This window comes from Sceloporus undulatus, chromosome 1 (genome assembly GCF_019175285.1).
Source record: "Sceloporus undulatus isolate JIND9_A2432 ecotype Alabama chromosome 1, SceUnd_v1.1, whole genome shotgun sequence".
Taxonomy (NCBI): Eukaryota; Metazoa; Chordata; class Lepidosauria; order Squamata; family Phrynosomatidae; genus Sceloporus; species Sceloporus undulatus.
In genome coordinates, this window is record NC_056522.1 from 145,668,994 (window position 1) to 145,683,122 (window position 14,129).

General features: G+C 38.7%; 1 protein-coding gene across 5 annotated transcripts in view; it reads right to left on the reverse strand.

Annotated features, from left to right (window-relative positions):
* Positions 1-14,129, reverse strand: part of KIDINS220 (kinase D interacting substrate 220) — a 64,235-nt gene that overhangs the window by 994 nt on the left and 49,112 nt on the right. For 3 of the 5 annotated variants that reach the window (XM_042463488.1, XM_042463480.1, XM_042463470.1), the window contains 4 exons: positions 8,647-8,787; positions 5,482-5,580; positions 4,648-4,893; positions 1,213-3,594 (listed from right to left, as the gene is read on the reverse strand). In XM_042463488.1, the coding sequence (XP_042319422.1) occupies positions 2,326-3,594; positions 4,648-4,893; positions 5,482-5,580; positions 8,647-8,787 (1,755 nt within the window). In that variant the 3' untranslated portion in view covers positions 1,213-2,325. Of the gene's footprint in view, positions 1-1,212; positions 3,595-4,647; positions 4,894-5,481; positions 5,581-8,646; positions 8,788-11,757; positions 11,791-14,129 lie in introns of those variants that run through there. The other 2 variants (XM_042463461.1, XM_042463496.1) reach the window with 2 other exon arrangements.

A 14,129-nucleotide genomic window follows, 5' to 3' on the forward strand; every position in this document is an offset into this window, starting at 1 on the left:
CAAGGATTCTCTAGCACTTACCCAGAACAGTTAAAGCGCTCTCAAACTGGATAATTTCTGCAGGGTGTTTTGGACCATAGTTGCATGTAAGTGGAAACAAAATTTACTGAAATCACCAATTCTTGTTTCCAAGTGGAAGCCTTAAAACTGGTCAACTATGAATCCCATAGTGGTAGCTGCTTCATTAAGAAACAACATGCTGGATAGTGGAGGTGGGTGATTTTCAGCAATGGCCTTTCCTAGCCCCTAAATCTGCTCTCAGGGGGGGCGGGGGGTCCCTATTTCCTCTGGGAGAGATTTTAGTGGGAGGTGAGACCAGCTGAAAACTGCACCCCTCCTTATTCTTCTGACAGAAACGTTCAGCTGGGAAACCTGGATTGTGCCCTCAAGGTAAAACCATATGACACATACAGATCTATTACTGACATTCAAGCAAACAGTACAGCCTCTCACTGAGGCCTCATTCCCACTACCTTTTAAACCGGATTGTGATTCAGTAAGATCTGGTTTAAAAGAGCATGGTTTACAATTAATTTGAACTGTTGAAGTGATTCAAAAAGGGGGTGCCATGCTTTTGACCCATTTAACCCATGTCTTTTTGACGCTGGTTTTTTCCACTTCTTTCAGCCCAAGTGGGAACCATGTGGATTCGAATCCGCACTGGCAGTCCCCAGCTTTCCCGGCCTCTCCACTCCAGCCTTCCCCAGCTTCTCTGCCCCAGCAGTCCCTGGCCTCTCCACCCTAGCCTTCCCCGGCTTCTCCGCTCCATCCTTCCCCGGCCTCCTTCCGTCCCGGCCTTCTGTCCCTGGCTTCTCCTGGTGCAAATATAATGGGAATCACACTCGGCTGCAGATCCATTTGACCTGTAACCTGAATCTGTGGAAACCGAATCAAGTGGGAACGAGGCCTAAGAAATGTTCAGTATACAGCAGAACTCTTAGAAAGGTCATCTATCTGTGTGTCAGAGCAAGCAAAGCAAGCCATTTCTACAAATGGTGGAATTTTTTTACTCTTTACAGAGCACCTAGCAGCTTTCAACACTTACTAAATAGAGACACAGGTACTCAATAGTCCTTTAAGGACAATCAAGATTTTTTTTCAAAAATAGTTCTGCTATAATAGTTCATACCTTTTTGTAAAATTGAATTGTCTTAATGCTTCAGATCAAATGAAGACACAAAACTAAGCAAACATGCACACACACAAAAAATCTGAAACAAGAGCAGCATGCCTCTTATTTTATTACCTTCACTAGTTCAATACATACAGACCAAGTATCATATTAAAAACCGTGCATTTTTCATTTGCAATACAGGTTACCCGACATTACAGACACATGGAAGTAGAAATGACATAATTATGTGCAGTTTTGCTACACAGTGACACAATGGCACACCTTACATTTTTAACAAGGTAATGACAACCTCCAGATCCATTTGCTTTCCACAATCAGATAAAACCTATTAACCAAATACTATTCTTTTTTTAAGACTTTAAATATTCATAATTGATCCAAAACACTACATGCAGACACGGCTCAAAAATGATTTCATGTACCACTATGGCCAAAGCTACTTTCCTCAATTACTTTAATGCTACTGTGTACACCACTAATCATGAAGAGAAACTTCTGTCAATTACATCCAAATCTCAGCCACAACTATCCAACATGAACCAATTCTTTGAAAACTTGTCCACGTTGTCACAAACATGACATTTTAACTTTTCTCTATCAGAACTTACACCAACAACACTTAAAACTGTCACATACAGAACTGGAAAATTTAAGTTAACAGCAATTTGGGTAGGGATTGGGTTTATAATACTCTATTCATTTTACTTCTTCTTGACATGATGCATTCCTTCCCTTCTTTTACCATTTTTTAAAAAAGAAATAGGACCTTATGTTGCAGAATTAGCAGTTTAGTTTTGTTTTAGTGGGACTTACTGTTTAGAAGAAAAAGAAAAGTATTTCTTTTTTAAAATGCAGACCAAGGAATTTAGGAGAAGTTAAACACTGCTTTTATTTAAGAAATGGATGGTGATTTTTATTCTGTTTGCTACTCTACCAATTTTATGCACATCCATAAATCTCTTTCACCGAAATCTATGGGACTTAGGCATGTTTAAGTTTGGATTAATTTTCCATGTGCACTTAATTTTCCATGATAATGACCAAGAAAGCAGCAGACATAGTCACAGCAAGGCACAACTAATCTTTTTTTATAACCCAATTGGGAACATTTTAAAAAGTGGGCACAGTGTCCAAACTAAAACATGGTATTGTTCAGGAACCCTGCCTTTTCCAATTGGATTGTACTTCCTTTACAGAATACTCTCCCTTTCTTCTCCAAAGCCTGCAGCATCAGAACCAGTAACTGTAAGGAGCTCAGAAGCATCTTTTGAAAGCCTGGCATAACTTGAACGCTGGCTGCGCTTGTGGGCCACACCTTTGATGTTATCATTGTGACTGCCCCCAGAATTAGAACTAGATCCAGGGCGCAGAATGATTTGAGAAGGCTCTCTGATACTTTCAACCTCTTCAAAATTTTGATTTGGCCGGTTGGCTGGTGCACTGTTGTTATTCAGGGTGACTGTGCTGGGTGTTCGATTCAAATTATAGACCTTCTGGCATGCCGGCCAGTTCTCCTCAGGACTGCTTGCTATTAAGCTGCTGTCTGAAGGGCTTTTCTTATCTTCTGAACAAATTGACATGCGTGCCATGGTTGCATCCTGAAGACCACTCAAGCTATGGGGTATTCCTCTTTTCCCATTTCGGGCATCATCTTCCAGCTCAATGAGATTTGCTTTTTCAAGCTGAGAGTCATCTCCATCATTATGGAGAGAGTGATTTGGAGAGCTTTCACTGGATCTTACCCCAGAATCAGAGGAATCCTTCTTGTCTAGAAGAGCATCTGTCAAGTACTCCTTTGCTTTAATCAAAGTTCTAATGGGCTCCGATCCATGTTCTGGAGATTTTGGTTGCTTCTCTGTTTTCCCTTCTATTTTCCTATCTTTACCTTCCTTGAGAAGGGGAGTATTATCTGATTCTTCTGTTCCAGATTCATCTTCATCACTTGGAAGCTTCTGATAGCGCAGAGCTACTCCCTTCAGCTTTAAATCTGCAGCCTGGAAAATGCTGGTTCTTTCTGAAGATTTCTTCCCTGGAAGAAGCTTTGATCCAGACTGATCCGATTTTTCATCCTCTTCAGTAATGGGATCCAATGGAGATGCATCATTAGTAGACACACCTGAAGTACTGTAGTCTGCAACGTCATTCCGCTTAATCAAGAAGTTTTTTCTTCCATCATCTTGTTTCTGTTCAGCATCCTTTCCTTTATCTTGTTCCATATTAGAATGGAGGGATCCAGTTGAGGTGCTCTGGCCCATATAGAAGGCTGCTGAGCTATGTGGGGAAGATCTACCACTCACAGTGCTAGAACTTGCACCCCCTTCTAACTGTGACATCTGAGCAATATACTCTCTATATGCATCTCTATATTCTGCCTGCACCTTATCAGTAAGCTTTGAAATCTCAATACTAGAATCTTGAGAATTGAGGCTTGAAAGACTTGGAGTTCGGCGAGCTTGTGACTGTATAAAGAGAAAGGAGATACAACAATGCAACATTTTTGGGTTTGTATCAGCTCTTTAAAAATTGAGAGGAAAGTTATAAACATTATCAAGTAGAAGTTAAAGTTTTGTTTGCACAGATCACCTTTTTAGGTCTTCAAAGGTTATTAGTAATAAATTAATCCCAACAAGAACATTGTTGAGAAAACAGGTGTGTTGTATTTGGCCCCCTCACAAGCAGGGAAAGATCAGTGGAAGATCACTTGATTCATTTATGATTGAAATATTCAGTATCAGGCAAGCTAGAAATTACCCACATAGAGAATACTGAGCAAGTCATTCTGAAAAATTAAACCAGCATGCACATTTCCCATGAAGAACCCAACTTTTGGCATTATTTCTATTGCCCTATTCTGATGCTTAGCATGAAGGTGATATATACTGTCGCCGTGGTGATGCAGTGGTTAAATGCCTGTACTGCAGCCAAAACCATAAGTTTGCGAGTTCAATACCAGCAAAAGGGCTCAAGCTTGACTCAGGCTTACATCCTTCTGAGGTTGCTAAAATGAGTACCCAGATTGTTGGGGGCAGTTAGCTTACAGTTGTAAACTGCTTAGACACTGTTAATTCAGTATGAAGCAGTATATAAATGAAGCTGTTTTGTTTTTGTTTTGAATATAAAAAAATGAAGACATCTATAATGCAACAATACATTCATATCCCATTCTGGAGTGTTGCATGAGAAGGCTTCTCCATTCATTTCAGTAAAGGCAGCCCTCTATTTTCACCTTTATAGAGTTGCCCCTCCATTGAACAATTCCAGCAAGGGAACGTATCTGATGGGACATAAAACTGCACAGCCAGAAAAGGCTCTTACGAATGCCAAACAAGAAATGAGCATAAAATATGGTGTTCTCTTTTCATACATATTAATCTACAATCTACCAATGTACCTTTTGGTTTGAAATCATTAAAAAGCTTTTATTCCTTAAAATGATGGCTCACACTAGTATAAAATAACTGTTCTTAATACAGAGGAAATGAGTTGAAATAACTATTCTGAAGAGAGATTACCTGCCAGCTTAGGTTACTATGACGTGGAGGGGCTTCTTCTAGACCAATGGCGTTCAGTTCTTCAAAGCTGAAATTAAGAGCATACGGAGCTTGACCAGGTAGACCAGTAAGTTCAGTATGAGGCAATTCACTATTCAATGCAGGACGATGAGCAATATCATTATGCGGAATTGCGCTGGCATGTTCATTCACAGCTCGAGAATCTTCATGAACAGCTTGAGTCTCTGCATTTCTCATTTCAAGTACCTAATACAGGAAAGTACAGGTATCACGATGTGGCTAGGAAAGCATGAAAATCTATTAAATGATAAATCTGGTTAAATTTCTTAGATAAAATCTATGGAAAACAGGCCAACAGAAGTGTGCACATTAAAAAAAAACACAGTTAAGATTGAGAAAGCTGCAAATCACATGTTCTATGAGGACACCAGATCTACAACCCTTCTGCCAAATACACGCAGTTTTTTTAAAATGTAAATTTTAAGCACTCTTATTAATTGTCAAAGAACTGATAGTTCTATAACAATGTAACTGACACAGGAACAATACCACAACCTACCCTCTTCCTCACTGCTTTCCCCATGTGCTCTGGTTTTTAATGCCTAAGCTGTTTAAAGAAAGAACTCTAGGCACAATACTGTGCTAGAGTAACTTTTTAAAATTCAAACAAGAAAACAGAATGGTGTAAAGGCTGCAGTCCAATGGACACTCACTAGTTCTAAACCATATTGTTGAACACAAGGAGGACTTACTTACAGGTAAGCATGCAAAGGCTCACACAACTACTATTGCCAAGGCATTTGTATTTCTGCATGAGACATAAAACTTTCTTACTGCACTCCTGAAGAGATGCCAGTCACCAAAATTCATATTCATCTCTCGCTTCAGTTCATCAATGTTGCACTGTGCTAACACACGACCATTTATGTTTGCCTAAAGAAAAATTAAAAGCACAAAATAGTGAATTGTTTTATTACCACCTGTAAATATTTATAAGGCTGAAATCCTATCTTGTACATACAGTGGTACCCCGGGATACGAAATCGCCGCCTTACGAAATTTCCGGGTTACGAAAAAAATCAATTAAAAAAAACTGTTCCGGGTTACGAAGGTTATTTCGGGTTACGAAAGAAATTTTGGTGCTTTTCGGCGCTTTTTCGCACCAAATCGCGGCTTTTCCCCATTAGCGCCTATGGGTTTTCGGCTTGCGAAAGCCTTTCGGGTTACGAAAGCGGCGGCGGAACGAATTATTTTCGTAACCCGGGGTACCACTGTATAGGCATCCCTCAATTAACAAACCAAGTCCTTATGCCCACCCAGCCTCCCCTCTTCCTTCTTGTCCTCTATCTAGATGGATGCTTTTTAGCCGCATTGGCACTGGGAAGAAGATAAAAGGGCTGGAGAAACAAGATTGTGAGAGTCAAGTTGAAGCAGCAGGCCTGCAGTAAACAATGCAATAAATCTTTAGTTGGGGAAAAAGTGGTATTGTACTCTTGCTAATCCTTCTGTAGTCTATAACACACAATGTAAATGTAAACAGGAAATGTAAACTCAAAAATCACTTATTGAGTATGCATGAACAGCAAAAGAAATGGAAAAGGGGGAGCAAATTACTCTGCTGATTTTTCTGGTTGGCTCAGTCTGCAGTATCTCTCATTTTCCTTGATTCATGTTTGAACATTGCATGTCGTGGTCCCTATGTAGACTTGTCCACAGCTGCATGGTATGCGGTAAACTCCTGCGGCTGCAAGAGGATCTCTTCTGTCCTTCGCTGAGCGCAGCACTTGCTGGATGTTCTTGGTTTGTAAACCATTTGGAGGTTGTGTTTTCTCAGTTTCCTTATTCTGTGTGTGACTCCTTTGATGTATGGTAAAAATACCTTCCCTTTGGGTGGTTGTTTGTCTTCACTCCTCTGGGTTTTTCTGAGTCTGGCAGCCCTTCTGATGTCTGAGCTGGAGTAACCATTAGCCTGTAGAGTTTGGTGGCCAACATCAACAATGTCTTCAGAAAGAAGCCTTCCAGTTTGAAGTACACAAACACTGTTCCTAATGAGGCACCTGCAGCAGCGGACAAAAAGGAACTGGAGGGTTTCATCAGGAAGCCCCTTATATAGGACTGCCAGAGGTGGGTCGGGCTACTGCCCAAACTCTTCAAAATGCTAAAGAATGTTCTGAAAGAGGGATTGCACATTGGTTGAGGCAGCAGAATCTTTTCTGACTGGATTTAAAGCCAAATCCAAGTTCAATCTCAGAGCTCTACACCAGCTGTTTGATGAAGCCTTTCCACAACCCAGATGATACCATTATCGATTGAGCCAGTCCCAGCCTAACAGCTACCAGCCTGTTCCTGCCTCGGACTTCAGCCTGACATGATAGTTTCAATCTGTGAATTGGTCTTCTTTTCTCTCTCTTTTTTCTTTCCTTCCTTCCTTCTTTTTCTTTTGCATCCCGCCTCTATTTTACTTTTTCTTTACATTTTCTTTCATTCTTTGTTTTATTCATGTTCTCTCATTCCATTAATTCAATCTTTATTAGAATTCCATTTATAGTATCTATTCTAATTTTTCTTCCACCCACTTCCTACCGAGGATGCTCTGTGAGACACATTAGGTAAGGGGAGGGAGACCAGTGGAGCACTGAATCACAATACTTTCTCCATCTGGAAGTCCATGGGGTATCTTTCTTTAAAACTATCTTCATTTTTTTGTTTTTTATGGTTTGGTTTCTTTCAATTAAATGTTTTGGAAGAGGAAATTTGGGGTACTTCTTTTTTTTTAATTTTTGCAACTACCTGAGCTTGAGCTGTTCATTTTCTTTTCTGTTTTATTCACTTAAATATAATATTGTAAGCTTTCTCAGAGTTTATAAGATTACCATAAGCAGTAAAATACAGATCACAACTTAGGAAATATATGCTATTTTATGCAATTTATCTTTATCATGTTCTGTAACACTGGAAATTATGGGAGTGATGTAGATGCTAAAATGTACTGGAGGCATAATGCTTAATGTAATTTCAAGGCATACTGAAAGGCTGCAAAGGATAAACAAATCAAATGCTTTCTGGGTTTAAAGAATTTAAGGCTGACATTGCATTCCTACAAGAAACCCATTTGATGATAGAAGATATAGACAGCCTTCAGAAAAAATTGGGTTGGTGATTTGTTATTTGTTTATTTTTATTTTTTCATTATCAACCCATTTCTCTAGTAACCCTAGCAAAAATTAGGACATGTGCTTAGGTAGCACATTTGATAATAGTCTGCAGCTTTCTTTTTAGTATAGGAAATTCAAATTTTGTTTGTTCAAAGCCAAGGCTTTTATGTTTTTCAATTTTCTTACAACTCTATCACCCCCAAGAATCATGGGGTGCAAATGGTTTTTCCCATGGCTTAGTGCAGCTCATATACATTTACTGTGTGCATATATCATACTTTATTTTCAAAAGGATAATCCTCCCCCTCACTTAGTTAGATCCACATTTGCGACTTTGACTTTTGCGGATTTGATTATTCATGGATTTTATTAATATGTCCTCTTTAGGAAGATCTAGGTCCTCCAGCGCAACTCTGTGGTCAACTAACCAAAGGTCACAGTGAAGGACCTAGAGATTCCTAGAGAGAACACTCCACTAGGCATTTGTAGCTCCTTCAGGACAACTCTATGGTCAATGTCTGGCAGATGTTGACCACAGTTGCACTGGAGGACCTAGAGTTTCATAGAGAAGTGTTCTCTCAGGTAAAAACACGATGTTCTTGTTATTTGCAGTTTTTCCACATTCACAGGGGTCCTGTGCCCCTAAGCCCAGTGAATATGGAGGGATGAGTGTATATTTACTTCCTCTATAATATTTTGTTGAATGAACAAAATATGTAGGTTTTAAAATATGCTTTGTATACTTGGTATAATTACTTAGGCCTTCTTCTCCTGCAAGGCAGATACTGAATAAAGTCTTACAAGATAATGATAACCAATGTAATTTAGACATGTTGAAACTCACCTTCTTTATGGTTGCAGAGTACTGAGTGAGCATAGTCTGGTCTAGTCCTTCTATCTGCTTCAGCTTCTCACATACAGCATCGACAGTCATTGAGCTCAAAGGCACATGGGATGCTCCTGAGCTAGCACCTGGCATCGTTGCCTATGAAAGGGAGAAGTACATACATGCAACATGTTCAGATTTTCATGTCTTTTTTTCCATGGGTGGCTGAGACAGTGACACCTTTGCTTCCTCATAGTTCAATGTACACAAACTTTATTTCATGCACAAAATTATTAAAAATATGGTGTAAAGTTACCTTCAGGCTATGTGTATAAGATGTATATGAAACACAAATGAATTCTGTGAATAAACTTGGGTCCCATCTCCAAGATATCTCATTATGTACCAAAATACCCTATGCCCCTGACTGAAGAATCATATTTTTGAGAATAAAACGTATTATTAAATTGGTTTCAATTTTTTAAAAAGTCTAAACCGGTGATACACTGTTATAATGAAGAACATTTATTTGTGATTTCCTCAAGATGTTCATAATATTTTAAAATTAAATGAACCTTGGAAATCTTGGTGAGATCTGCAATACTCTTGTTCTTCAGCGATACTGTCAGTGTTTTACTCTTCACTCAGAGCATGGTATGTTAGCATAGCAGGAAGTCCCATTAGAACAGAACAAGAGAAGATGCTCAGAATATCACATACCTGTCATAATAGGTCCTGGTACTTTTGAAGCATACCAGAGGGAGGCTGGAACATCTACTGAAGCAACTCCCAGTATCTTGACCTTGCATCTGACCCTGGCTAACATGGCTAAGTTCTAACATTTGCCTGAGTCAATTAAGGTTTCACAACAGGTTTTCATCCTCATATATTCATTTCCATTTTGTAGAAATATCTATCTAGCACTAAGTGCTATCCAAGAGATCATTGTGTGTTTTCAGTTTGAGCAAGTAATATATGAAGAACATAAATGCATATTCAAAAGTAGTGGTATAAAGGTCTGAACAGGGCAACTATGGGAACATATTTTATCAAGATATGTCCATCTCCCCAAACCAAGGATTTTGGAGCACCATCACTCAACTTGGTCATTTGGGAATATCTTTTCAAGACTCAGAATCATTCCCCTGAGGTAGTAACTAACTCTTTTTTTATATTTCAAAAGACTGGGAAATCTCAATGACTCAAGGATAGATAATGGTGATATATGATTAGGAATTCCTGTTGAGACCCCAAAAATATTGGCAGCAATGGCATGATTTCATCTAGAGAAATCCCCAAAACAAAACTACTTCAGGGAGGAACAGCAATACTACATATTTTCACAGCTTTCCAATGCTTTCTCTGAAATGCAGCAACAAAACATGGGGCTTTTACGTTCAGCTAACTTCCAGGTAGATTTGACTGAAGATCTAGCTAGCATTTTTAAATTAAATTAAATTAAATTTTAGCAGGCCAAATTATGACAACAAACATGACAAATCTAATCAGTAAGACTGCAACAGTAAGAGGCAAGACAGAAATAAAACAGAGTAGAAAAATATATAAGAGAAGAGCTGCCTGCCTGTGCGGGCCCAAAAAAGACTTCATTCAATGCTCAAGCCATGCCCATTACTAAAAGCATTTGGAACAAAATGAAAGCAGGAGGAAGGAAGATGCCTGGTTTAATAATAATAATAATAATAATAATAATAATAATAATAAACCGCCTTTTCAAAAAGATCAAAGCGGTTTACAAAATTACAAAAAAAACCACATAAAATGCATAAACAATTTACAAAAGCAAATAAATAAAATACCTAAACAGTACATAACGTATACAAACTAAAATTCTAAATTTAGGTAACCTTTGCATAATCTATATACTAGAATACTATTGTAATTCTAACTTATTCTGAATTTGTCACTTTAATAAGAAAAAGACATACAATCTCCCATGAAATAATAAAAAAGGGTTTTAAAATATTTTACATGAACAAGTTTTGAAAATATTTATTTAAAAGATTGGCTTCATGACATAACAATTTCTAAACACCAATCAGTACAATTTCCCTTCCTTCCTTCCTTCATCAAATTAATCTCCTTCGTCTTGATACACATCAGGTGTTTTAGACTGCAGCTCCCATAAGCACAGCTAACATAACCAATAATGAGGGATGATAAGCACTGATGTGAAAGCTGTTATTACTGGTTTAGTACTGAGGATAAAATGGTAGCTTTTAATGTGATAGTAGATGTAGTTTGCAACCTTCAAAAATACTGAGGCAAAAAAACTTTTCCTATGTGCACCAAACCAGACAGGTTTTTGTTGATACACTTGACTGGTGCTGTGTAGACACAGATAATGAGTCCTTCCATCTTTCTTATTCAGTATGTAGCAGTAGCAGCCTGGGTTGCACAGTGTAACCTCTTTCTCCAGTTTGCAATACTTTCTTCACAGGGGTTACCAATATTGACAAAAACCTCCAACAGGAATGGAACCAGTAAAGCCCCATACAGCAGAGTTTTCATTTTAGTAAATTTTATCTATATTAAATAAATTCAGTATTACACCCCTACTAGGGTTTTCCAAATTATGATTCTTTTTATCCATACCATGTAAGAAACAAGAGGAAAACAAGAACTAAAATACAAAACACAATAGCTTTTGATAGGTTAATTCTCAGAGTTTTAGCATGCAACATAAGGTAACACAGGGGAACTTTTTCTCCATAAAAATTATGAGAAAAAATCCAAAAATATGTAGATTGATGTCAATGAATGAATCCTATGACAGACTCAGTTTAATCCAAAACACACCTAATAAAAAGCAGTGTCTAAAAAAAGCAGTGCAAGTGCTTTTAGTGATATTTTTCATAGCGTACATAATTATACACACACAGCATAATTATCCTTAAAACTGAGTTTTAATGTTTTTCAGAAATGCTGACAGAACAATTATTCTGATAAACATTTGCCATGCACAATCTAAAAAGCAGAATGTCAAAGCAACCCTCAATGCTGGAAAAGTGCATTAGTATATAGACAGCCTGCATGAAGTGCTAGTATATATGTACATTCTACAATGATAATATAGAAAATAAGTGAACAATTTGGAGAAAGTTGCTGTACCTGTCTCTGTCTGTTTAACCCAGTTTTACATTGCTTTAAGAAAAAGAACAAAAAATGAAAGCTCAACATGAAACATAAGAAAATGTCTATAAAGAATAACTAGTATAGTTATTTATATTCCCACTTTAAAGTGACAGAAGATCACAGCTGTCAAAAAGAGAAGTATTTTCAATTAAAAGATGCTGGCCAGAATCCATAGAACTATACACAATCCAAAGAACCATACAACATACACCCCAGAATATGTTGAGCGTGTGTTTCTCTAAAAACTCTCATGATGCAATAGAAGCTGCTTTTGCACTTTCAGAAACAGTTTGTGATACAGGTTCAGGCGAAAGGGTGCTTAAGCAAAACCAAAACCCTACTGAGCACTTAGAAGGTCTTATGCACAGTTAAACCAACTCTTTGAAACCCAGCCACATACAGTATACTCTAAAGCAGAGTTCTCCTGTCCACATTTCAAAATTTTCAGTAGCTTGCACACTTTTGACTTGAAATAAAATTAAAATTCCCATAGAACACACTAGCTTCCTATTACCTAACTTGATATTGCCATCACAGACTATAGTCCAGTATGTTTTCCCTTCAAGAACAGCTAGGCTTCCCATTTCCACTAGACTGACTTGAATTGAAGGTTCCTTCCCCTTTCTTCCCTGGCTGCATGTTCAAGTCAGGGTGGAGGTAGGGATATATCCCCGCCCCCACCAGTAAGATTCCTCTTTAAAGTAATGGTTTCAGTGGGACTCAGGTCATTATTTTGAAGAAATGTATCTGGAGGGCCCATGACAACAAGAGAAATTAAACTTATTGCATGCATAGCACCATTAGGCCAAAAATTAAAACCACACCATGCTTCAACATGGAAAATGTTCCATTTTTAAGGCAAGACAGATGGCTCATATTTATGTATTGCCAGTATCACTAACTGATGCAAGCTATAATTAGGGGTCTGTTCCCCCCACCCCATAATGACAAAATGGTGCAGTAGGCTATTTTATTAGCTTCACTCTATTTTACTACTATTTTACATATACTTGTGTAGTTTATTAAGTTGTTGCAGCCAGCTAAAAGCCTTGCTATTTGTAGCAGATAAAGGAATGATTAACTGTGGCCCTTCAGTAATTCTTGAGCAACAACTCCTAGCAGCCCTACACATCTTACTTTATGGTAAGAAATTATGAGGAATTAAGTGAGTTGCAATCTGAAACAGAGACAGCATGGTGTATTGGTCTGAGTGTTGGACTACATCACTGGAGATCAGGGTTTGGATCCCTCCTCAGCCATGGAAACCCACTGGTGACATTGAGCAAGTCTCACTATTTCCATCTCAGAGGGCAAACCCTGTTTAAAAATTTCTTGCCAAGAAAACCCAGTGATAGGGTCACCTTATGGTTGCGATAAGTTGGAAATGATTTGAAGGCACACAACAACAGACCAAAAAGAATCCAAAAAGCCACAATTACACAGCTCTGGGCTAGAGCAACCTTCTCCAACCTGACAGTCTCTAAAAGTTTTGGAGTATCATAGAGTTGGAAGATACCGCAAGGGCCATCCAGTCCAACCCCCTGCCATGCAGGAAATCCAAGTCAAAGCATCCCCGACAGATGGCCATCCAGCCTCCGTTTGAAGACCTCCAAGGAGGGAGACTCCACTACACTTCGAGGAAGGAGTGTGTTCCACTGTCGAACAGACCTTACTGTCAGGAAGTTCCTCCTAGTGTTGAGGTGGAATCTCTTTTCCTGGAGCTTGCATCCATTGCTCCGATTCTCATCCTCCCCAAATAATGGTAGGACTGCTAGGAAGTGCATGCTAGCTATAGTTGATGGGACACAGTACAGTGTTACAGTGAATTCCCAAATCATATCACATGATTGCTACAATTTTTCTTGGTTATTAAGTTAGGTGTAGCTTCCTGCATTTTCTATGCAGAGCCCAGGAAAAGAAGCTGTGCCTGAGATCTGCACCAGTTGCAAAAGAGTGAAGGATCTGCTGTCAATCAAACAGCAAGTATGCACAGAGAGGCATATCAAACTCTGTCTGCCAGAGACCACACTACACTGGAGCTGTGGTTTTCCCATCTGTTCTACAATGAACAGTGAACTGTGTGGAGGAGTTGGGAGAGGGAAAGGAGTGGGGTGGAATCTTTTTCTTTTTCTTCCAAGTATTTGGAAGGGTGTGTGTGTGTGTGTGTGTGTGTAAAAGAGCTGTCTCCCCTATGACTACAATATAAACACAAAACTAAAGCCATACAAGTAAAAGCTGTTGCAGAAAACAGGGTAAAGCCATTAAGGTAAGAACTGCCTTCCTTCTTTGCTGACCAGAGGTTCGGCCCAAGATGCGGACACAAAGATCTACAGTGTATCCAAACTCAA